General features: G+C 35.0%; 1 protein-coding gene across 3 annotated transcripts in view; it reads left to right on the top strand.

The window, feature by feature from the left end:
* The window catches only part of LOC149559255 (uncharacterized), a 150,055-nt gene extending 124,633 nt beyond the window's left edge, over nucleotides 1-25,422 (top strand). For 2 of the 3 annotated variants that reach the window (XM_089833183.1, XM_089833185.1), the window contains 5 exons: nucleotides 15,516-15,610; nucleotides 16,018-16,141; nucleotides 24,200-24,342; nucleotides 24,558-24,666; nucleotides 24,803-25,422. In XM_089833183.1, coding sequence (XP_089689309.1) covers nucleotides 15,516-15,610; nucleotides 16,018-16,141; nucleotides 24,200-24,280 — 300 coding nt within the window. In that variant the 3' untranslated portion in view covers nucleotides 24,281-24,342; nucleotides 24,558-24,666; nucleotides 24,803-25,422. The remainder of the gene's footprint in view (nucleotides 1-15,515; nucleotides 15,611-16,017; nucleotides 16,142-24,199; nucleotides 24,343-24,557; nucleotides 24,667-24,802) is intronic. The other variant, XM_089833184.1, reaches the window with a different exon arrangement.
* The last annotated feature ends 304 nt before the right edge of the window (nucleotides 25,423-25,726 follow it).

Genomic DNA, 25,726 nt, shown 5'->3' with positions numbered 1-25,726 from the left:
AAACTCGCCGAGTAATCGGCGAGTTTTTTCCCAACAGCCGAGTTTTTATTCCTGCGAGTTTTTCTGGGATTTACTCGCCTAGCTTAAATACTCGGCGAGTGTTTAAAACTCGCCGAGTAATCTGCGAGTTTTCCATCTATGGCACAGAGAACTAGCGGAGCGAATTGAGAGCGAATTCGGAGCATTTGAAGTGAATTTTTTGTGAACCCCTAAAATGCGAAGTTAAGGTATTTATTTCATTTGTGAGATCGTAATTTTCTTTGGATTTTTGGTTGAATTGAGGAAATGGCTACACAATTGTTTGTGATGTTAGAGAGAGACCTCAATATCAATTTAAGAAGCACACTTTTGTGTCTTTAGGAGATGATCCAGTGCGAGAACTTTTACAAATCCCAGATGGGGTTTTACATGTTGAGGATATTCGTGCATACATACATTGTAAATTTGAGTCAATTGGAGATAATGATATTCACAAGGATATGAGTGAGGTTTTCAACAATGACTTAACATGCAAGCAAGGTTATGAACATTTAGGTCAATTGAACCTTGCAAAACACATGTTTTATGAAGAATTTGAACAACCTGAATGGACTAGAATCATACCAAGCAGAATTCATGATGGAATGTTTTGAGTAGATGTACCAATTACGATAACCAATGACCTAATTCATGAACTGACTAGTTTGAGTAATGAGGGCAGTGTACCCATCTCTGAGAAGAAGGTTAAATACTTAGTTGAAGTTAACACTGGATCAACTTGGGATGGTAGAGGCATGCAAATAGATTAGATTAAGAAAACTAATGTGAGACTGATAAGTAAAATAAATGGCTATAAGATGAATTTCAGTTCAAGGCACAATTCTGTATCAGCTGGATTTATCCATATTGCATATAAGATGACTGTTGACAGAGGAAAAGTGAATGTGTGAAATTTTAAGACAACTGATTGACAACATTGAGAGTATAAAGAAGAACAAATACACCTTTCTGATTTGCATCTTTGTTAATTCACTTATTCTTCCAAGTAATGAGCAGATTTCTAGAAATGGCAAATTATGAATGGACTACAGATAAATGTACGATGGAATCGGTTACCTATTACTTCAGGAAGCAGCCAACAGATAGGATAACAGAGGATATAAAAAAAATGATGAAGTCTTTTTAGATTGAGATGAAGAAAGATTTAGAATCCCTGAATCAATTGTGGAGGAATACAAAGACGATATATATTCTATGGTAGAAACTGATCATACTTGCATGGAGGCTGTAGAGCCGAGACTACTATACATTGACCTATGGGATATGAAGTGACATAATAAATGTTGGATGATTATGCACAAGAAATCCTAAAATCAGAAAGAGAAAGTGTGCCCTAGATGGGGAACCTATGAGGAACAATACAGTGAAGTAAGAGATCAGTTATACAGTAAAGAAACCAAGAAGAAAGTGGATAAAAAGATTGAGTAAATGATTAAGAACTCTGGAATGACAAGGCAAGAATTTCAAGAAGCTAAGAAGATAGTTATGGAGATGAGAGCTAGTGGCCAAACTGATATACTTCTAGTCAAACCACTTGCAATTGAGACTATAACAGGACTTCAGTAGCAACACCTACCATAGTGACACCATCAGAAGATGAAGTGAAGATCACTCACATTCAGTCTACAACACCGCAATCAGCACCAACAAGAAGATCTACAAGAAGTTCACCATCTGTTATAGAAAGCAAACCTACAATCAATTTGGTGACAGAGGTAAAAGAAGAAAAGTCAGAAGAATCACCCAAGGAGACAGAGAGTAAAGTAAATTGCTCAAGGACTAGGACCTAAAAGCCCTAATCTTGAAGTCATTTACAAAGGCAGAAAGGAGCAATCAGAAGAAAAAGATGCAGCAATAGAGAAGCCAAGGATGAGAGGACATATTGCTACACCACTGGATAAACCAAGATCTAGTAGTGGGAAGAAGAGGAAAGGTTGGAAACCGGAGATTGGAAGAATGAACAATATGATCATTAATGATGGAAACTTGGAGCAATTGAACAAATATTATGATTTATACGATCCAAATCAAAAGAGACAACTTGAGAATGTGATGGTCAAGTATATGATTAACTTTAAACAATACTTTATTCATATTCATGGCAACATTCCACAGGAACTATACAATAGTTTAGAGGCTAAGAAGCAAAGATTAGTGGAGGAAGAGAAAAAGATAAGAGAGGATGCAATATGTAAGTTATGTATAATAGATAATGGTGAGCAGTTGTAGGATATTTTGAAGAGATTAGAACCCCTTCTAAGGAAGAAAACAAGACCTATTCAGATCATGGGAGGACTTTATGAGGAAGTCATAAAGGAGAAAGAAGATGAAGTACTCAAAGTAGTCAATGAGCCTAGATATTTGCAGCCTACAAATAAAGATGCATCAAGTGAAGTACCTACTGTTTTGACCAGTGAGGACATTGGCGCTGAATAATATGTTAGCAATATAACTCAGCCAGACTTGTAGCCAATCACATTTTTGTCCTCAGGTCTTGGAACAAGTTCCCAAGTTTCATTTTTCTCAGTTTGATTTTATTCCATACCCTTTATCACTTGCTTCCAAAAAGTTCATTGACTCAATTTTGGAAAGAAAACATCGATTTGCATGTTCTGATATACTTGCAAGTCATCTTCTTTTCTGAATTTTTGTGCCTTAGTTTCTAGTAATCAAATATTGAGGATGGTTCTTTCGAACAAATCTAGATGGTGTCTTGGGTGGTGCCTTTGATGGAGTCCTTGGATTTCTTTGGTCAATTTCTTCAATTTCAATTGCTTCCTCTATTTCGTCTTCTTTACAAAATTTCTTCCTTGTTATAAATTTTTTTATACTATATCCTTTTGATATCTTTGTTTTTCAACTTTCACATTTGCACTTTCAACAACTTTGTGCAATTCTCGTTATAGCATTTATAAGCTTTACTCCTTGTGGAATACCCAAGGAAGATACCTTCATCGCTTTTGGATTAAATTTTCCTGAATCATCCTTGTCTCTTCTTATACAGCACAAGCTTCTGAAAATCTTGAAATGCTTTAGTGATGTAGGCCCTTCCTTCTAAAGTTCATATAGAGTTTTTGTAGCATTCACCTTGATTTGCGCTTGGTTTAAAATGTAGACAGCTGTATGAACCACTTTTCTCCAAAAAGTTTCAAATAGCTTGGACTCATTTAGCATTGTTCTATTCTTCCTCTCAACTGCTCCATTTTGCTGTGGAGTTCTTGCAGCTCAAAATTATCTTTTTATTAACACGTGCTCAGTGTGGCATTTGTATGAGAGTTTATATTTTGTGGGCTTGATATGCCACAACAAAAACAACACAATATGGGATTTACATTAATTTGTTATAATGTGATAGAATATTTTACAATTTAATGCTTCTATAATTTTTTGACTAAATATTTAAGAATTACTTGCTGTATAATTTACATGACTTTTTTCAAGGGAAATGTATTTCTCTCTCTAGCCCTCATTCAACATGAGATCCACCCTTCAGTCGCATATTAACAAGGGGTATGTTTACTTGACCCTTCTAGAGAGACATTGATTTCAACATAACATTCAAGAAAACATGTCCAAGATGACCCTCATGGACACTCTTATCAGACCTACCATTCTCTGTTGTTTTATTGTTTGGGGGCCTTACTGTTGGAGTCTGATTGGGCTACCATGGAGCAGGTTTAGATTCTTCTTCGACGTATTATTAGGTGCAAGCAGTCCATTCTGCATATTATCATTCTCGCAAAGATTAGGGCACATTCCTTCTGGCTTGAGGCTATCATTTAATTGGTTTTGTTTTTAGAACGCCTTCAAGGTTTTGCTGACTCCTATGAGGGGTGCTATAGGGTACCCCTACAACCTTTCCTACTATTGCTGTTTTGCCTCTAGGAGAGCCTATGGTTGGTTTGCTAAAACCTCTTCCCTTCGGGTCTACAGCCATTGAGATAGATTGTCTTCCCCTTACCAGTTCTCTCTTAGGGCCTGCCCTCATCTCCTTCCAACTAGATAGGAACTGAAAAGGCATATCAAACTAACATTTATAGATAGTTCATTCACACTACTTGGATTGACCCCTACGGGGTTCTTTGCCCGAAGATGTCATTTATGCAACACACTTTCTTGGGGTTTGAGATGAGATCATTATACCTCCTCCATAACTATCTCGCTATTGGTCCCATTCCCTCCAAAAATCTCTCAATTTCTTAAATGTGGGTTCACATCAGCTTTGCATTGAGATTGGTCATCGACCTAATAAAGAGTACAGGGTTTGCCAGGTCTGCAACTTCGAAGAGCATGATACCTAGGAGCACTTCATATTTTACTCTCCTGTCTATTTTGAGATTAAGGGGAGGTGCTACTATTTTTTCAAGGACTCTCAAGATCACTCGACCTTTAGATTTCTAGATCAGAGGTGTCTTGCTTTTTATATCTTGGAAGCCACCACACTTTTAAATCACTTACTTCAACACCAGGTTCTTGTGCATTCCTAGTCTTCTCATCCTATCATCTCCTCCTTCACTAGGTGCCCCTTGGCTTGAGCCAACAAGCATCATCTTGGTCCCTCCTATTATTCCAAATCCATTAAGCCTTGTGGGAGCTCTTTTTGGTTGTGGTCATCCTCCTTCGAGACCACCTAGCAGAAGCCATCCTCTAGGACTTCTCAGAGGTGTCCCAGGGTCCCTCCTAGATCTTTGACTTACCCTTCTTTTGGGTTCTTCAGTAGTGCTTCAACTTCTTAGGGGTAGTGGGGTTTCCCCATTGGACCCCATCCCACTTTTATTTTATTAGGTTTGTTTGGGTTAGAGAGTTTGTTTTTGGCCACTTCTACTTTTTTTCTTTGTCGGGCATTGTTTTGTGTCCCTACTATGTGTTGGTCCCCTATTTTCTTCTTGGTAGTCCCTTTGACCCATTTTGTGCTCATTTTCTGTACATTAATAAATTTATCTTATCTTCTCCTTTGGTTGGGGGGGTGGGGAGGAGGGGGAGACGTGAGATGCTACACATTAGTTGTAAAACATAGAATACACATTAATTTTTTCTTACGTATTTAGATGTGATAGAACATTTTCAACGTTTTTGTATGCAACACACACTGTTAAAGCATGTAGCTTCGGTTTGACATTACTGTGATCAGCATATATATATATATATATATATATATATATATATATATATATATATATATATGTATGTATGTATGTATGTATGTATGTATGTACAATAGTATGATTTACATACTATTATGCATATGTATTTGTTGTATGTGAACAATGCACAGTATATATATATATATATTTTGAGAGTATATATATATACTGCATCTATCATGTTTTGCCAATAAGTAGCCCTGCCACAAATAGATAATGATTAGAAATTTAGATGTCAAAGACACTAATCATTATTTAAGCTTGAAAAGTGAATCTATGATTAGTCAATGAATCATAATGATAAAACAAATAGATATAATTAAAGTTTTACTTTTACTTTTAAGTTTAACCTTAAAGAAACAAAGAAAAAATAATCAATTGGCTGCAATAAAGGGAATGTTGCAAAAGTACCAAAATTTTCAAATCTCTTTTTTGGTAGCATCATAAATCTCCTTGTTCAAACCCATGCCCTCAAATGTAGGTTGGGAGCCAGGAGTAGTGCGGGGCACAAAGTAACTATCCATTCTATTTTTCTGCACTCTAGGCCGCAATAGGTTGGAGTTGGACTTAGTCTCAGTATAAGACCGACTAGCACTAGCACTCGCATGAGCACTAGAACTAGGACGAAAAGGAGGCCTGGAAGAACCCTCTCCAACACAACCTATAAATGCAGAAGTTGATGTAGATGTAGATGCGGCTATGGGAGCATGGGAGCCAATACCCCTTAACCTTTCAAGTTGCATTTTTTTATTCAATTTGTCTTGCTCAATTTTTTCCAATGCCACTAAACAAGTGCGTTTTGCCTCAACAGTTTGTTGAGTGCAAATTGTAACATCATGTCTAGGTATAGCAACAATGTGGTATTTCAATCTATAAATACCTCCAGAATTTATTTTTTCTTTACAAAATATACGTTTTGTTTGAAATTTGGTTCTTTCAGGAAACTCTTCGTTATATTTCCAACATTCATCTTTTTTACCCATTGCGGAAAATGAAAGCAAAGGGCTGCTGCAATAAAAAAATTCATATAAAATATCAAAGTTTGAAACTAATAAACAAAAGCTAGAAAACAACAAACCCTAGTTTGCAATTTAGTAAAACTAAAAAAATTCAAGATTTGCAAATGAAAACTAAAAAAATTTAACAAAAAATGCATAATACACTGACATGCAAAAAATAAAATCAGCACTTGTCTCTTGCAAATGAGTTGAGGAGTGTTGATATTGACTCCTTAATGCTCCCAATGCAATTTATGGCCTCCCCAGATGGACTTCTGATCTCTTTGGTGCTCTTCCTTCTTGCTGGTTGGAAAACTGTGGTTTTTCTTTTCTCTTCTCTCACACTTTTCCTCTCTTCTACTCATGCCTAACAATTAGAAGGCCCTTTAGGGTTATAACAAAGAGGAAAGGCTAAAAAGAAAACAATAAAAATATGTATTTTTTTTAAAAAATTGAATGCAACTTTATGGCTGCCGCGGCCGATTCATGATGGAGATTCATGCGATTTTTGGCATGAATTGCCTGAATCGGCGATTCATCCCAAAAAATCGCCGATTGCAATGCAAGATTCACAAAAACTCGGTTGGGTTGAATCGTATCTCGATTCACGTGATTTTATGGCGATTTTCGGAACTATGGTGTGTGTATATATGTGTGTGTGTGTGTGTGTGTGTGTGTGTCTATATATATATATAAACTTCTCTTTGATTTCACAGGTTTATCCTACTAAAGCTACCAAAACATCAACACTCTCTCTTAGCTAGGGAGGATAAACACATGATAATATATTAACTCAATGTAATATACATATATCTTTGATATGAAGACATTCAATATTTAGATATCACATTTGATATCACGAGACTTGGTCTCCCAAAATATCGACATTCAATATCCACCAAGTATTTGAAAAGTTTTGATATCACATATGATATCAAGAGTATTGGCCTCCCAGAATATCAATGATATTCACCAAATGCTCAAAAGGTTTTGATATCACATCTGATGTCAAGAGTATTGGCCTACCAAAATATCAATGATATTCACCAAGTACTCAAAACAAGGTTTGATATCACATCTGATATTAAGAGTATTGGCCTCCCAAAATATCAATGATATTCACCAAGTACTCAAAACAAGGTTTGATATCACATCTGATATCAAGAGTATTGGCCTCCTAGAATATCAATGGTATTCACCAAGTACTCTTTGAGTAATGGCCTCCCAGAATGTTGAGATGCAAGACATTCACCATATAATCAATTTATTTGATCTCATAATACAAGTTATTGTAAGATCGTTACCTTATAATAACTTCGGCAAATACAAGTGACAATCGCCACTTCTTCATGATGTACACATGGGGTAGGTCCATTAAAATCACATGATCACGATGTATGAAATAGTCCTCTTGAGTGCGACTATTTATTGATCATTGGAGAATTCATCTCATCATGGTTCACTCCCTTTGAATCAATATGATCAAGATCATCAAGGGTTGACTGAATCATCTCCTCTATTTGCTCCCTCTCTTTTAAGGTTGCCTCTAATGAAATGCCAAACTCTCTCTAAATTTCAATCTCCCTCTTTTTCTTGCAAGAACTTTCTTAGGAAAAAATCAAGGCAAATAGCTCTTATAGTACAAATAGAAATACAAATAATAATGTTAATTTGGATGTTAGTAATCTAACTCATGTCTATTACTAACAACAACATAACATAACTCCATTTATATTTTCAATAATAAAAGTAAAAGATAACATAATATTCAATCTTTATATTTCATACTCTCATAACCAATCTCTTTATATTTGACAAATTTTATATCAAATTATTAAATATCATTTTATATATATATATCATATAATGTAAAAGAAAGAGAACTTAATATACCTCTTATACTTACCTTAATGAGATCAGAAGGATCAGGATCTCACATCAATCAAGAGGTGGGTAACTTAACTTTGAGTATGTGCCTTTTCCCTTAAACATTATCTTTGCTAGTCATAATCTTATTCAATCACTCATTTCTATGCCTCATGTAGCATTATTAGGTACATTTCTCTTTACTTATGGTAGGAAATAGTTCACAGTGATAAATGAAGTGAGTACGATCACATTCTAGGATTCGGATACATGGCACACTTAATGCGAAGATCACATTCCATGTAATTACCCTTAATTCAAATTTGGTGTTCAAGGGTATCCACGTGGGATACAATTGAAGGGTGAGATAAGCAGTTTAGACTTTCTTTCCTTGTGATATTCGATCAGTTTTCACTTGTAACTGTTTTTGTTTACTCTTTTCTCTTTTGATGACATGTCTATTATTTTTTGCATGTCTGTGTTCTGCCAATGCCCGTTGGGGTTGGCCCCATAGAATCCATATATCATGGAATTTATTTCCTTGGATTGTGTCCCAGTCATCATCGTGGACAACATATCCCTCCCATACATAGACATGATTCCATGGCATAAGATCTCTCACTGTTATGGAGCGTGAAGAGGCAAATATGAGTAAGATTATCCACAAGGTCATTGCCACTAATCTGATAACTACACAATGAAACCTCTAAAAGAGATCATTACCATGGCTCTGCTCTTTACAAAACCCATCCACCAGGTGACACTCTTTTGTAGATACTTGGGACTTTGATACGTAATCTAGAACCATATCTGGTTATATTGTTTAGATTATCACTCTTGAGTACATTCGTTGTTATTGTAATTTATCCAATGTCTCGTTCTAGGAACCACAAAGAGGATTACCCTTAAAGTATTACAATTTGCTCACATGCTCTCCATCAGCAATGAAGGGAAGGTTCTGACACCAACAAACCATCTTGATGACCTGCCATGATTTTGTATCGTTTGCCTTCATCTCCTTGTTCAAAATGTCTGATCTCACACACAATGAGTTGCTGACCTCTGTGATAAACACGATTGACTTCTTCCAATATCTTCTTATCACTCTTTCCAGACATATATCTATTCCCTCTTGATGTTACATTTGAAGTATATAATACATTTACCAATTGTTCTAGTAATTGACAAAGAATACATCTCTTTTTCAACCTGGCTTTGATATCGTGTTGATTTCTTAGGACCACTTGCAAATGTAATTGCATTGCCATTTTTTTTTGGTATATGTTTTCCAAATGCATCAATCTCTATTTGTACGAGGAATAAACCGATAAGAGATGTCCCTTCATGGGACATGTCTATTAATATAATTAATATAATAGATAACTTAATCAGAGTTGTGTGTGTGTGTGTATTATTGTAATTATATTAACTTCTTTCTAATCTCACAGGTTTATCCTACTAAAGCTACCAAAACATCAACAGTTATGAGATTGACAACCAAGAGTTATCACTAATAGCGTTAGGAGGATTACCAAATTCTTGGGAGTCTTTTGTACAAGTACTAGATCTAAAATCCCAAAACTAGATCGATTGAGATCTAATTGTCTTCAAGAAGAATCGAGATTAATGATTAAAGGAAAAAATAAAACCTTAGTTGAATACATTCAAGTTCTTAACACCAACTCTCAAAAGAAAGGAAAGAAGAACAATAAAAGGAAAAGAAACTTTAATGGAAAAGGATATTCAAAACAGAAGAAAGACTTGTCCAAAATTCAATGTTTCAAATGTGATCAATATGGGCATTATGCACTAAATTGTCTTGATAGATCTAAACTTGAAGCGTCATTTGCCAAATCTAATAAATCAAATAAGGTCATGAATCTGAGAAGTATGCCTTCTATTCAACATTGTCTAGTTGAATATCAACCAAATCCATCACTTGGATAATTGACAGTGGATCTTCAAGACACATCATTGGATATCAGGATAACCTAGAAAGTATGCAAATAAAAACGGATGAAGAAGTTATAATTGGCGATGATTCTGCACATTTTGTAAAAGGAATTGGGACCTGCACCATCAAATTGAAATCTAGAAGTTCTATTTAGCTATTTGGAGTTCTTTATGTACTAGGTATTAAAATGAATTTGATATCTATATCTGTGCTTGAAGATGATGGTTATAAAATTGCATTCATAGAAGGTAAGGTACTAGCATGGCCTAAGAATTCAACTATGAAGGGGGCTCTAACAATAGGAGTACAACAAGGACTACTATATGAGCTTTCCACTAAGGAAAATCTTGCACTTGTTCATGAGACTTCAGATTCAAATGAAATATAGCATAGAAGATTAGGTCATATCAACTTCCGTGCTCTAACATCTATGGAGAAGTTGGTAGTTGGAATCCCTAAATTAAATCATATTCACAATGAATCTTGCAAAGGTTGTGCCTTAGGGAAAAACACTAAAAAGTCATTTCCTCATAGTTTGAGGAAAACTAAAGATGTGTTAGAACTAGTGTACTCTGACTTATGTGGACCCATGTCTACACCATCCATAGGAGGGTTCTTGTACTATGTGATATTTGTTGATTTTTCAATGAAGACATGAATATACTTCCTTAAGTGCAAAGAATTTGAAGAGACTCTAAATTTAAAGAATTCAAAACTATCATTGAAAACTCTTCAAAAAAAAAAATTAAAGTTCTGAAAACAGATAATGGTAAAGAATAAACTTCTCAATTATTTAAGGACTTCTACAAACTTGCTGGGATTAAGAGGAAGTTTACAGTTCCCTACAATCCTCAACAAAATGGAGTTGTTGAAAGGAAAAACAAAACTATTATAGAAGTTGCTGGGGCAATGATTTTTGATCAAAATTTGAGCATGTCATTTTGGGCTAAAGCATTTAATACAACAGTCTATATTCAGAATAGATGTCCTCACTCATATTTGGACAACAAAACTCCTAAAGAAGCATTTTCAGGAATGAAAACCGACATCAGTCATTTAAGGATGTTTGGATGTCTTGTGTATGTTCATGTACCTATGGAGAAAAGAACAAAGTTAGAACCTACTCGAAGAAAAGGAATTCTTATTGGTTTTAGTGAAACTGTAAAAGGATACGAAATCTACATACTTGGACAAAAACAAATAGATCTCAGCATAGATGTCCTCTTTGAAGAAGATATTGCTTTCACAAGAGCCAAAACTTTAGATGAACTAGATTCAGATGATTTATCCTGTTCCCAAGAAGAGGCTCCTACTCCTGAGATTCAGAGGGAGTACCTTGAAGAGACTTCAAATGAAACTGAGATCCTTCCTAAGACTCAAGAGTCTTGATAATTCTAAAAGGCCACTTTGAGCAAGGAAAATTATATAGGAAGGAGATGAATTTGCAGCACCTTTAGGGACTTTCAGAGAAAGCAAAAGACCTCGTATGTTAACATATAATGCATTCATGTGTGGGAGTCCAAATCTTGAACCTTCAAATGCTTCAAAAGCGCTTAAACATCAAACTTGAAAAGATGCAATGGTGGAAGAATATCAATCGATAATAAAAAATGATGTTTGGGATATAGTTCCTAGACCTAAAGGAAAATCTGTTGTTTCTTCCAAATGGCTCATTAAAGTTGAGTATGCTGTAGATGGTAGCATTGAAAACGCAAAGCCCATTTTGTGGCTAGAGGGTTTTCTCAAAAGGAAGGAATCAACTTTGAAGAAACTTTTGTACCAGTTGCCAACTATACCTCAGCTAGAGCTGTAATAGCCATTTCAACGGCCAAAGGTTGAAAAATCCATCAAATGGATGTAAAAACTGCTTTTCTAAATGGAACTATTGAGGAAGAAGTATACTTAGAACAACCTGAAGGATTTGTGACTCATGATGCTGCCTCTTATGTATGTAAATTGAAGAGGGCTTTATATGGACTCAAATAGGCTCCCTGAGCCTGGTATGAAAGGATTGATAAATACCTTCTAAGTCTTGGATTCACTAAGAATGTTGCTGATCGAAATGTTTACTTTAAGGTAACTAAAGGTGATATGTTGATTCTAATTCTTTATGTTGATGACCTTTGAATTGCAGGGGAAGAACATCTCATTAATCAGTGTAAGAAAGATTTGGCTTCTAAATTTGAAATGAAGGACTTAGGAATTCTTCATTACTTCCTTGGTTTGGAAGTTTGTTAGAAGTCTGGGAATATCTTCTTGCATCAAAAGAAGTGTACTATTGATATTTTGAAAACATTTGAAATGTGGGACTGTCGACCTATGTCAACACCTATGGAAACCAACTTACACAAGCTAAAGGAAGCAAGTGCTGAATCTAGAGTAGGTGATCCCACCTTATATAGAGAGATAATTGGGTCTTTGATGTATCTTGTAAATACTCGACCTAATATCTGCTATGCCGTGAATGCATTAAGTCAGTTATATGTGAACCTCGTGAAATTCATCTTGTTGCTCTGAAGCATATATTAAGATATCTCCAAGGCACTATTGGATATGAACTGAAATATGAGAATACCAACTTGGAGTTACATGACTATACTGATTCTAATTGGGCCGGAAGTGTAAAAGATCGGAAGAGCACATCAAGATGTTGTTTCAACTTAGGATCAGCCATGATCTTTGGGATCTGCAGAAAGCAAGCTTTAGTTGCCCAGAGTTCTACTGAGGTAGAGTGTATTGTAGCAGCAATGGGAGCTAGAGAAGCAGTGTGGCTTCGGAAGTTGCTTTCTAACTTATTTTGTGAGCCTATGATACCTACCACTATTCACTGTGATAACCAAAGTTGTATCAAGTTATTTGTGAATCCAGTATTTCATGATAGATCCAAGCATATAGAAATTCCTTACCACTACATAAGAGACATGGTGGAAAGAAGAGCTATTCAGTTGAATATATTAATAAAGGTGATCAAACAACTGACATTCTCACCAAGGCTCTTCCTAAAGTGAAGGTTGATCATTTCAGAAAGAAACTTGGTATTGTTGAAATGTAAGTTTAAAAGATTGAGTCTCAACTTTGTAAATTTGTATTATTTTAATAAAGATGTTTAAAGTGTAAACTCTTTTGTCATATGTGTGACTCTATGACTTATGGGCCTACCCTATGTACATTATTAAAAAGTCACAATCTTTTATAATGAAACGTTGATTCTAATAATATAAGGTGACGACTTTATAATTATTAGATTACTATCATGATGAATATCACATGACTTGATATTCATGGAAAAATCATGATAGTTAAAAGAGCATGTTGATAACTATCATGTGACTTGATATTTGGTGAAGATCAATATGTTCAAATTCATGGTGGATATTATGTGACATAATATCTATGGATATACCATGAAATTTTATGGTGGATATCATGAGACTTGATATCTGTGTACACACCATAACTGGAAAGAATATCACAAAACCAGGGATAACTTTAAGGAACCCGCCCCCTCCAAAAATTTATACATTTGTGGCGAATCACATGTCATTTGGATGAAAAAAAATTAATAGTGTTGGCGAATTATGCGTCAATTGATGGATATTTGGTGGCGAATTTTTTAATAGTTTAGACAATTTTTATAAAATAATGGCGATTATAATTTTTGTTTTTAATAAAATTATTAATATTGATGGCGAATTATGTTTTGAAATGTAATTATGTTAAATATATTATTTGAGAACTTAGACTGTTTGATGATCCAAGATCAATGGTTGAGGTTTAATTTCGGCCAACATTTCTTGAAGGAAGAGGAATTGTCGAGGTAGTCACTGGAATGTTGACACGTATCAAGGTAAATTGTACTTTTCTATGGAGTACAGTGTCACTCATAAAAAAAAAATTGCATAGGAAAATGGGAATTTGGCGAATGATGATCGTCGAAAGAGACACTCAATTAATTCTGTGGTGAATAAGAGTAAACATTAAAGAGAAATATGGGCGAAGAACCCGACTACCAAACTAAAATTACGTAATAATAGGGGCGAATGTTCCAACCACTATATGAGTATTTTATAAAATTTGGGCGAACCAGTCAACTAGTATACGGTGTTTTTTTAGCCAATTTCTATAGCCCAATCGAGACATATTAGCCAATTGGTGAATAATAGCCACTAAAAAAATCCCTGCACAAAACTTGATTTTCTTAAATTATTCTAGAGGATATTAATTTTCAAATAAGGAAACTTATATATATGCACTTTGTCTTCCCTAGCTAAGAGGGAATGTTAAGCATGTAGCTTTGGTCTGACATTACTATGATCAGCATATATATATATATATATGTATGTATGTATATATATGTAGAAGTTTAGAACACCATGATGCACATACTACTATACATATATGCATATGTATTTGTTGTATGTGAACAATGCACAGTTGAAACCGATGATATATATATATATATATATATATATATATATATATATATATATATATATATATATATATATATATTTTCTGAGATCATTTAAGGCATGATCAAAACTTATTCTGATTCCTTTGATATTTAGATCACTATCGATCTATACTTATATCGGGCTGCAGATCTTAATGTTTGGTAATACATTGTTGTACTTGTGTTAAGTCCGTAACAAATCAGGAATGATTAGTTACCTCTGAATAGATGTGAGGATGAATGTTCATGTGTCCATTCGGAGACATGACTATTCATCCCCACACCCTTTCACTCGATATGTATACCTGATCCGCCCGTGTAAACAAGGCATCGAAATCAATTAATGCAAGCGCATCAAAGGATTGAAGGACATTTCAAGATCAAGCATATTATATCTTTGTTATTTCTGTGCTAACTTCTACAGATTCTGGAGCGAATCTATACTTTGTCAACAGTGATCATACCTGCAATAAAATTGTGCATCAACAAGCCACAAATTAGAAATCTGGTAAGAAACTTTACACAAATCCTATGTGGAATTTGTATGAGAGTTAATATTTTGTGGACCTGAGATACCACAACAAAAATTGCAACATAAAATTAACATCAATTTGTTATAATGTATATAGATGTGAGAGAATGTGATTCTACAAACTCCATGCTTCTATTATCATTTGATTAAATATCTCAGTACAGTTTTCTGTCTAATTTATAAAGTATCTTCTTTCAAAGGCAAATGTTATATTTCTGTCTCCTTCTTGGGCAGGGTAGGGGGAGGACCTGAGATGCCACACAAAGATTTCACAACATAGAAATGCACTAATTAGTTATAATGTATGTGGAAATGATAGAATGTTAACATGCTTGGATGTAACACACACCCAATGTGGTATTCCAATGAAAGTTCATATTTTGAAGATGGGAGATGAAATTTACATTGATTTGTGATAATGTATTTAGATGTAATAGGACGTTTTACAAATGCCATTCTAATGTAAAAAAGTTGACTACATATTTAAGAATCTTTTTCTGTCTAATTTATAAAATAGCTTTTTTCACAGGCAAATGTTGTATTTCTCTCTCCACCTTGGGGGGGACCAGATTATTTGAATGTTGAAAGCTACGATATTCAAGACATGCTGAGACCCAAGGATGGGTTAGTATTTTCTTTTACCTCTTTTTCTTGCTCCAAACAGGGGTGTATTTATGGTCCAGCTGTTAATTATTTTTACTGAATCATGGTTTCTCTCCATGCGAACTTGCATAGAGGTTCTCTCAAATCCATATTCTCTTTTGTAGATCTATGATTGTTCACTTGTACAAAGATTTTGTTACATGTTTGTACAAATGATCAAAGTGCAAGTTAAAAAATACGCTTACAAAGTCAAAACCAAAAAAATAAATTCTATACACTAGCATGCTGAAAATGTTATAACCACATATTTAAGCATGAACTTTGAAAATACACCAGATATGAGTTTGTTTCTGGAAGAAAAATTTATGGATATGTCAGTTTACCACATTTAAATAGCTAAGGATAATTACAAATGCTGAATGGTGCAGTTATTCTCTATTCAAAGCTGCTCAGATGATTGCAAAAAATATTGTAATGTTCTTGCCGCGAAATGTGGATTTGAATCAACTTGCAGAGCTCTCTTTGCATTCCAGTCCTCCTCTCCCACTTCAGGTATGAATTTTGTTTATTGGAATTGCTTTGTTATGTCATTGTTGAGTATATGAGTAATTTTGTCTTCCTTCCATGAATACAATAGTAAGATCAATTAAAATTTAAGTATCTTCCAAGAACATGTTGAGGTATACATGCTCTGGGTTCCTTCAGTTAAAACATGTTTTTGATGCTGAAAGCACATTCTTCTTTCATATAAAAATGTGGAAAAATGCATATTGCCCTAGTTCTCTATGAGAACTTGGTTGTAAGCATCTCATACTTCACTTTCCTACATTACAATTGTCTTTTAAGAAGCCTCGAGTATCAGTGGACAATAGATGATAGATCAGTGACTAAATTTGCCTATTTGGCTTTACTTTTATTCCTTTTGAAAATGGTGACTTGGGCTAGTAAACATGTAAAAAAATGGAACTCTATTGCATTTCAATGCTCTTTGCTGTTGATGTCTTGCACACAGTGATGCTATTTTTGATTTGTTTGTTTTGGTTCCATTAGATTACCAACATTTCTCCAAGGGAGATCTCCTTAGGCCATTTGACTTAAAAGTCTTGTATTCATATCTTCGTTTGATATGTTGTTCCTAGGATTACTTTTCTCTTGTTGCCCGAGTCTTCAGGTATATCTGTTCTTTCAAAGGAGAGGAGGCATTTTTCTTTGAAAAAGTAACAAGGAATTTAGACAGTGCTTATCTATCTTGCTTTGAAGATTCCCATCTGTTACGGCTGCTCTCATTGTAATGCTTTTTTACTACAATCTGTTGATCTACATGCAGTATATTCCTATGATGGAATTTGATTCTATATCAATTTCCCAATAAACTTGAATGAATTCAATTCGCAAGAGGCTAATGCCTCCTATTAGGACTTGATTTGCCCTAGAATTCCTACTAAGGCTTGGATTAATGCCTTGATTTAGATCTTGCAACCAGGTCAGTCATCATTAGACAAATAAACATATATATCAGCAATGTCTAAAGAGAATTCTAATTATCATTATAACACTCTTAATGTACATGAGATTACCTTAAAGATTTTCCCAAGAACCCATCTTCATTATGAAGCACCTAGGAGCCATACAAGGTGCATTGAGTCTATCCATAGTTGAAAATTGCTGCCATATATTGCGAATATCGTGATATATTGGGCCTTTAAATACTTCCCAATTTAATCACTTCAAAAAGTGGCAGCGAGTTTTGGTATATAACACTGCGATTCAAAGCCAGAAAACTCACCACATATTGCGAGTCATACAAATACATATCGATAAGTAGGAGATATTTTCCACACCAAGCCAAATTGTGATATTGATATCAAGATTCAACTGTGTCATTTTTTAAGTCAAACACATTTGAATCCTGATAGCAATATCACAAATACGTATCAGTCAACACAGAGAGAAAAAGTCATACTTGAAAGAGGTTGATATTTTTAGGTTTACAAATGGGTTTTCCTTTTCCATTGTTTCTCAGTTCTGAAGCCATGACAGAAGGCTGGACAGTGCGAGCTGCATTTGTCATTTTTTGTCTAGAGGCCACATTTATCATTGTCTGGAGCAGACTCGACAGACTATTATTCTGGGAACCACAGACCATTGTTTGTCTTCTAAGAGAGGCGGTGACAAAAACATCATCTCACAAGACTGTTCTTTATGACAGCACTGGTAACTGGTATGTTCATTGTTATTAATTTAAAAAAAAAAATTTAAATTGACGTATTCGAATATTAATACTGTATTTTTTTTGGAGAATATTAGATTGTATTTTATACACATTACAGTGTTTATATATTATGAATATAACTTACAGATTAATAATTTAATATATTCATAATTTCATACACTGCAATTAGTAATATTATTAAATTTTACATAATATATACTGTAATTTAATAAAAAAATGCTATATCTGTAATTTAAATATATGAAATTAATATTAAATAAAATTTGTGAAATTACACTATGAAATAATGTATGATTATTAAATTGATATAGAATAAAATCTATTAAATTACAGTGTTTAAAATTAATATAGAATAAAATTTATTAAATAACTATATCTGTAGATTGTATTTCTTTCTCAGTAATAGTTTTGATTTTATAAAAAGATAAAGCAACATTACATAAAGTAGAAAGAGATTACACCAACTTCGAACTTACATCAATGGAACGTCAACCATGAACAGTCCACCCCAAAAATCATCTACTGAACTTACAGCACAGACTCATCCGCTGAGTTCTACCTCAACCATCACAAAGAGATTTTACAACGTAAACCAGTTCATTGCTAACAGAACTGGGCTTTCAGCCATGCCCTAATCAACCCCAAAACCAGATAAAAAATGAAACTGTGATTACAGACACTTTGACAATTGCAGTTATGTCGTAGAAGAAAATCGTGGCAGTGAAGCTCACATACTTGTTCCTTACACCATCCTCAATCATTGTTGAATTATTTTGCAACTCACCACCACACATGATTATCCAAAATTGGGCTTCAAACCTGCCCTAACCAGATCTTTGATCAAACTGTTACCCATCAAAGCTTGCAAACAGAATTGGCATTTACACTTCTGCCATGAAAAGTGTGTCTTTCAAAAAACCAGACCCATGTTTACCACCAAGTTGAAGACCAACCAGCCAGATTTTTAAAAAGTCTTTACAAAAACTACAGAACACTTGAAAACAACAGACAACAACACAGAATGAACAAACACTAGGAGTGCAAAGGGAAGAGGAGGATCACCTAGAATTCATCTGAGGGCTCATGGGTCAAAGCCCTGAATTCTTGCTCATAGCATGGCATTGATGTGACCCTCGGACCAGTCTTCCTCCACTTTGTTTGTTTCCTCCCTTGCACACCTTAGCTCTTGCAATCTTTCTTCATCTGCTGCAATCCAACCCACTCAAGCCTTCATCTTTGCAATGTCTTCATCAATTATTTGTTGTAGTACTTGTAACTTTAAAGCTTTTGTGCCTCAAAACTTACTCGCTTCCCTGAATCTTTTGTGCCTCAACGCTTCCTCAAACCTCCAGACGAATGTTGTGTACTTAGTGCGTGGAATCTTTTCCAGTCCACTCTACTTGTCACCCAAATCAATCCCAATGCCTGGAATGGATGCCTCCAGAATTTTATCCATTCCCGACCAAGCCCCAGGTGGAACTAGATTCACCATCATGAATCTATGTCTTTTCCTTCTCTCCGCTGTAAAGCCCATGCGACGATTGTTGTCGGCTATAATATAGTGGTTTCCAACAAGGTAAAACATCTCACCCAATAACCAATCAACCAGCATGGAAAGTCTTGATGATCAAAATTGAACATTTTGTCCAAGTGAACCTTCTTGCTATACCTATGAAATAGGTTTTGTTGCTTTTGGCATTGAAGCGTGAATTTAGTTTCCATCTTGCTCAAACCCAAAATGAACCCCGCACCATTAATTCTCTGCAAGTTGCAAATGGTTTTTTGGTTTTCAGGGCACACACCTCAATTACTTATGGTGATTATTGATGTTATGGTATTTAAAAGCCTGTCACATCCACTGTTATACTTCACACAAAGACATCACCTCAAAACCGTCAGCTGCATGCCGTATTTATGGGATAGATAATGGTGGCAATCACAATCTGTAAGAAAATAAATGTTGGAATGATTTCATTCCTCCCTCCTGTCATATGAAAATTCTTAATAACTATTTCAAACATGTTAAGATTTAATGCCCAGTTGGACATGATGTCATCCTCTTTGTTCCTTTGCCTTCTAATGTGTGATAGCTCAAAATCCTCGAAGGATGCCAACTCATCATTGATTTTGGAGATGAAGTTTTGTAGGTGCCAGGCCTCCATATCGTCTTTGACAATGACCTTGATAATAATTTGGGAGTCACATTCAACATGTAGCTTTCTGACTTCTAACTTTTTAGATGCTCTGATTGCCTAGTGAGCCACCTCAACATCTGCAACATTGTTTGTTCCATCCTTAAGACACTTTCCTCCACAAGCAAGGAGATCCCCATTTGACTATCTGATTATGAATTCTACCTTGGAAGGGCTAGGGTTCCCTTTAGAAGCACCATTGAAATTACATTTCTACCAACCTTCTTGAGTTCTTTCCCATTGGACAACATCAAACAGCAGGGGTCAGGGAGGGATTAACCCCAAAACACCCATTCACGGGTATCTGTAGATTATTTTACATATTGATATTGTGACATATTAGAATTAAAATATTTGCTATTTACAATTTATGAATAAAATTATAAACATTATATAACTAATATGTATAAAGTTATAAATACAAATTTGATTCTCTAAATTTTATAGGGTTATAACTGTTAGTTTGTACTAGAATATTACTTATTTTATGCTTTCTTATTTTTAAGCATCTTTTTTTTTTTAAAACTAGGTTTGCTAAGTCTACAGCTACCTATTTCTTTAAAAGATGGTTGGTGGTAGAGCAAGGGACCTTTTATGGAAACTTGGGACTCTAGGACTGAATCAAGATGTCAAATGTAACCATTGCCCTAAGGAGATGAGTGGAGGCATAAATCGACTGAAATATTACCTTGCGAAGGTTCCATGTAATGATGTTGCACCGTGTGATGGCTGTTCGAAAGAGGCTACGAGGAAGGCTTTGGCAAGCCTTGAAGCATATGCACAATATAAAACAACAAAGAAGAGAACATCAAAGGCTATGGCAGCCCCAATGGGGGATTTTAGTTCTACAGGATCAGAAATAGATGCATGGGCTGCTTCTTCCATTGGACCACGGGTACAAAGATCGGTAAATCTGGGTGGGTATAATTCAGACTTTTGGATTCCACCTAACACTCTTGGTGGTCAACGGGAATTATAAGGCATTTCATGGAACAAAGAGATATATGCGAAGACAGAGGTGGGAATCGCAAGATTTTGATACTGCGATGATATTCCTTTAAATGCTTTATGGATTCCATATTGGCACCAATTGGTTGCTGCAATCTGTCTGGTAATGGGTTCAAGCCCCCAACTTGTTAAGAGCAAGGTTGCATGAGTACGGGGGTACTTAAGTACTTTGGGTACGAGTACAGTTATTTTTCAAAGTAGGGGACGGGGGTACATGGGTAGGCCTGATTTAAAAAAAAAATATAAATTTGATATTTTATAGAAAATCTGCAAATTTGAATCATGAGTCATGACTTTGAGCTTTCAAAACTAGAAATTTGAAAATATGAGTTATAAGTCTTAATATATATGCTGAATGTTTAAACTTGAGATGTATAATGGAAAAGGCAAACTTTAAATATGAACAAGATCATAAATCATATAACAACTGTTTAAGGTGAAACTAGTGTAAATGGATTTAGCAATGTAAGAGGTGTTCCTCTTAGTTTTCTCCAAATCACACTTGGCCACCACATGGATAGTTCTAAAACACCTTTGGCACCTTAAGGGAGTACCTTCATAATCCAAAGGTTGAGTCCGACAAGCCTTTGGAGAAACTAGCGTAATCACCTCTTGAAGCCCTTTAGAGAAATCTAAATCCACCAAAATCCTTGCAAAAGTCAAGTGATAAATAAGAGAGGTCTCCTCATCCACCATCAAAAAAATCTCCAAGGGCCTCATACACTTCCTCAAGAAAAGAATCCACCTAGAGATGAAGGGGGAGGTAGGAAAGTCTAACCCATGTAGACATCTTAATGAAAGTTTCCAAAGAGGGGTTGAAATTTGGATGCCAAGGTTTAACCATCAACATGTAGTGACCCTCCCAGCTAAAGAAATGATCACACAAGATCGTATTTCTATCAACAACACTACCAAACTTGGCTATAGAAAAATCTTTAGCAAAGGGAACATATGGATTGTTTTAGTAATAATAGTCTCCCACTGATCTTAGATCCAAGTGTATAACTTAGACAGGCTAGGCTAAAAACCTGTGAATCTGCAGATCGGATTGTGACAAGAAAGATCAGAGTTGGTTTGATCAATGTCAGCCACCGTCTGGCCTCCAACAGCAAAGCAATAGATTTGGAAATAGAGAAAAATTTAGTCTCCACTAGTTTATCTTTTAAATTAGGCCCCTTAGGAGACAAAGTGACAACATTCCCAGATAAAGGAGGAACTTGATCCTTATTTGGAACACAAACAGTGGGGGATGATGAGGAAACACCACTAGAACCAATGTTGATAGGTGTCGCCGATGTGGGAGGGTATCCCTCATCCCTCGAGCAATGAGCAACGACAGCAGAATAGGGCAAATTGAAGAGTGAGAGAACAATAGAGATGTTAAGAGGCATAAGACCAGGCACTGTGGAACCAACAGACCACTGAGGTTGGGAAGAACCTTCATCAAAAAGCCTAACATCAGCAAATGAAACCGCCGCAGAAGACAAACCCTTCATCAATGCCCCATTGAAAAGATAGGTCACAGACTTATCGGCGGAAACCCTAGCCGGAGCTGCCATCACAAAATAATTTTTAGTTATGTTTGCTAGAGACAAGAAATTGTTGTTTAAAATATGTTGAAGTTAATTTATGATTTTCATTGAAGAGACAGTGGATTCTTGTGTTTTGCTTCTACATTTGCATGGTTTCAACTTCTTTAACTCTACTTTAAAGTTCTTTGATTGAAATGGAGAAATGTAAAGATGAATGATGACATCCATGTCCATACCTTTTGTTTCTTGTTGATTGCAAGTCGATGTGTAAGGCTAGTCTAGACTTGATTAAATACTAAGTTTGGTTCTGGATGTTCATTTTTATTTTTCTAGTATTGGGTATTTTAATGATTGATTACATTATAAAAATCCTCCATGTTACCTTTGGAAATTCCATCGTCTTCGTGTAGTTTAATTTGATGAAGCAAAGCTTGGTTAAGCAATTCACTCATCTAAGAGTTATCCATTTGCCAATTTTGGGGACGACTAGGGGGAGCAATACATCAATAGGTAAAATTAAAATATGTAGAGAAATTTAAAATATTCATATGAAAACGTGATAAAGCATGCACTTATACGTAATAGAACCTTAAAATATAAGAATTAGTAGAATTCACATGTCAAATTTCTGTTACTTTCAGAGTCAGAGTCTAATTCCCTTTAGAAGACAAAGTCAAAGTTACCTAAGCTTCCCCTGTCTTGAGGACGTTACTGGGATGGGGACAGCTGAAAAAAAACACCAGAGAACTGTCCCTGGGTAACACTGATTAAATGGTAAGATGTTTATAACAATTAGAGCCAGAAATATGAGTACAGTGAGCATTTGATCATCAATGTGACAGATAATTTACAATGGTCAACCATTTTAAAAAAAACATGTTGCCTAACAAATGCAAAGAATATTTTAGAATGTATAAAGAGGACATTGCTTAACGTGGTCCCCCTCTTTTTTACTGTTGTCATCTTGCAGAGCATTTGGGTGCAACGTTATACATCGTGTTTGTGTGGTGTGAATAGTTCTTGCCTTGATCCTCTTAGAATGCTGTTTTGAGGTACAAGTATTGTATTCTGCACAGCTGAAAAAAAAACATGCAGAAAACCAGATGTTGTGACTTGTGGCAAAAATTTAATGTTTCCTGAAAGCTAGTCACCTTTTTAATTTAACAGGTGGCATAATGATATAAAAACTACTCTTAATTATTTTTTGCAATTTAAGTACTTTTGAGTACAGAATAATCGTTGGACTTTTCTGAAAGCACAGGAAAATGAATAATGAAGCTTCACAAGCATATTTAAAATTTTGCTTTTTATACTTAATCTTTGCTTCTGGATTGGTGTTTTAATGTTTGCACTTGTCCATGAAAATTTCATGATAGTAGTAAACATAAAGTACTAATGTATTATGGCCAATATGATCGCTATTTACTATTTTATTCTGGAAAACAAGAGCTTTGAGGATTTATGCAATAGTGACATGGCCATTTAAATGCGGATTGGTAGTTTTATCACTGTTTTCACATGCCCATGTCATTGATATTTTATGTATTTTTCAAACATGCATTTACTCCCTTGTTTATGTTTTAAAAATGGTTTAAATAAGGAACAATTTGAATCTTATGCTTACGACTGAAATTTGGCACTGTAGATCGAGAAGAATTATGTTAATGGGAGGATTAAAGCCATCACTGCTTACTTCGGTGACATCTCTTTACCGACTATCATTTAGTGTCTGAAATACAGATTTGCATATGGAACACTACTGATGTATCTGCTTTTCATTCCAGGCAGGTAGTAATTAATGTTATTTCAAGTATAATCTTTTAAAAGATATTTTAGATGCAAAACCCTTGCAATTAGTGTTATTTACAATGTCTACTTAACCTCCAAAGCCATTAAAGTCATTGACCATTACCCATTTTAAATACTTAGATGTTTCATTATTCACTTTTATGAACACGAGTCTCACAGGCTGAGTTGATTTGCTCGTATATTTTCATTTTCAGGAGCTCACTTAAATTGCCCAGTGGATCATTCAGAAGCGTGCTTCTGTTTTGGCCGTGCTAGACCATGCTGCTATCTGGAACGTAATGGGTGCCATTTGGGATTATATGGGTAAATTCTATTAGTTTGGATGGCTATTGTGCATGTTGAAAGTTGATTGTAGTTGTTGTTCCCTTTTCAATGTTGAATCGTTAGGTCTACAAGTCTAAGAAGGTTATTAATTTTGAGTTTTATTTCTGTTCCTCAGGAAAACCCAAGGGAGACCACTATATGGACATTATCGTGTAGCAATCTTATCAGTTTAGATAACTATATTGCTGTTTCCAAGTTGAATGCTTGTGATGAAAGTTCATGCAAGCAATAAACAGTTTGGTGATGAAGAAACCTCTACCATTTTTGTATATGATTTGCCATTACAATTTTATGCCTGAATGCCTGAAAATTCGACCTGTCAAGTATTACAATGCATTATTTATTGGTTTTGGGCAAGTTTAGATCATAATATGGTCTGTTTTGCTTCTTTTTAATGTTTTGCTCTGATATCTACACCTAGAAATATTTGTACATAGATAATTGTTGTGAGCATCTGAAGAATTTTATGCTACAGTGTACTTAAGAAGTCTTCATCAAGTCTGAATGTAAACTTCTTCGTAAAGATTCCCTGTGAAAAAAAAGAACAAAGTAACCGAACATGCTACACAAAGTGGATATTTTTTGCTCAAGCGTACTAAGGATGCTTTACTTCTGAATTGACAAGGCAGCTCAGGTTCAGTCTTCCGTGTAGTTTTGTGAAGTGATTTGTTATTGTCTTTATGAACAGCTGCCAGCTGGTATTGAATTTGACAGATCTGCATTTTGAGCTTGACATTCCGTTTTCTCTTTTCAAGGCTTTAGCTAGAGAGGACTCGTGTAAAATGATACAAGAAAATAAATCATGCATAATTACTGCAATAGGAGGGAAGGCATTGCATCTTAGCATCCAAATATATAACAATGTACATTGACGAAAGGATTCTAATACCATGTTCTTAGAGAAATGCAACCATAGCACTGCTGATTTCCAGCTTAAAATTCTGTTAAATATGGTAGGAATAAAGAAAACTGTTTGCCATATTTATTGAGAATGTTTGCATAGCCAAAAAGCGCATTTAATGGTTTCAAGCTTCTGACA

Source organism: Cupressus sempervirens, chromosome 5 (assembly GCF_028749045.1).
Source record: "Cupressus sempervirens isolate cs-2001-9-10 chromosome 5, ASM2874904v1, whole genome shotgun sequence".
NCBI lineage: Eukaryota > Viridiplantae > Streptophyta > Pinopsida > Cupressales > Cupressaceae > Cupressus > Cupressus sempervirens.
The sequence above is the reverse complement of the archived record's forward strand: the minus strand, read 5'-3'. Positions and strand labels throughout refer to the sequence as shown.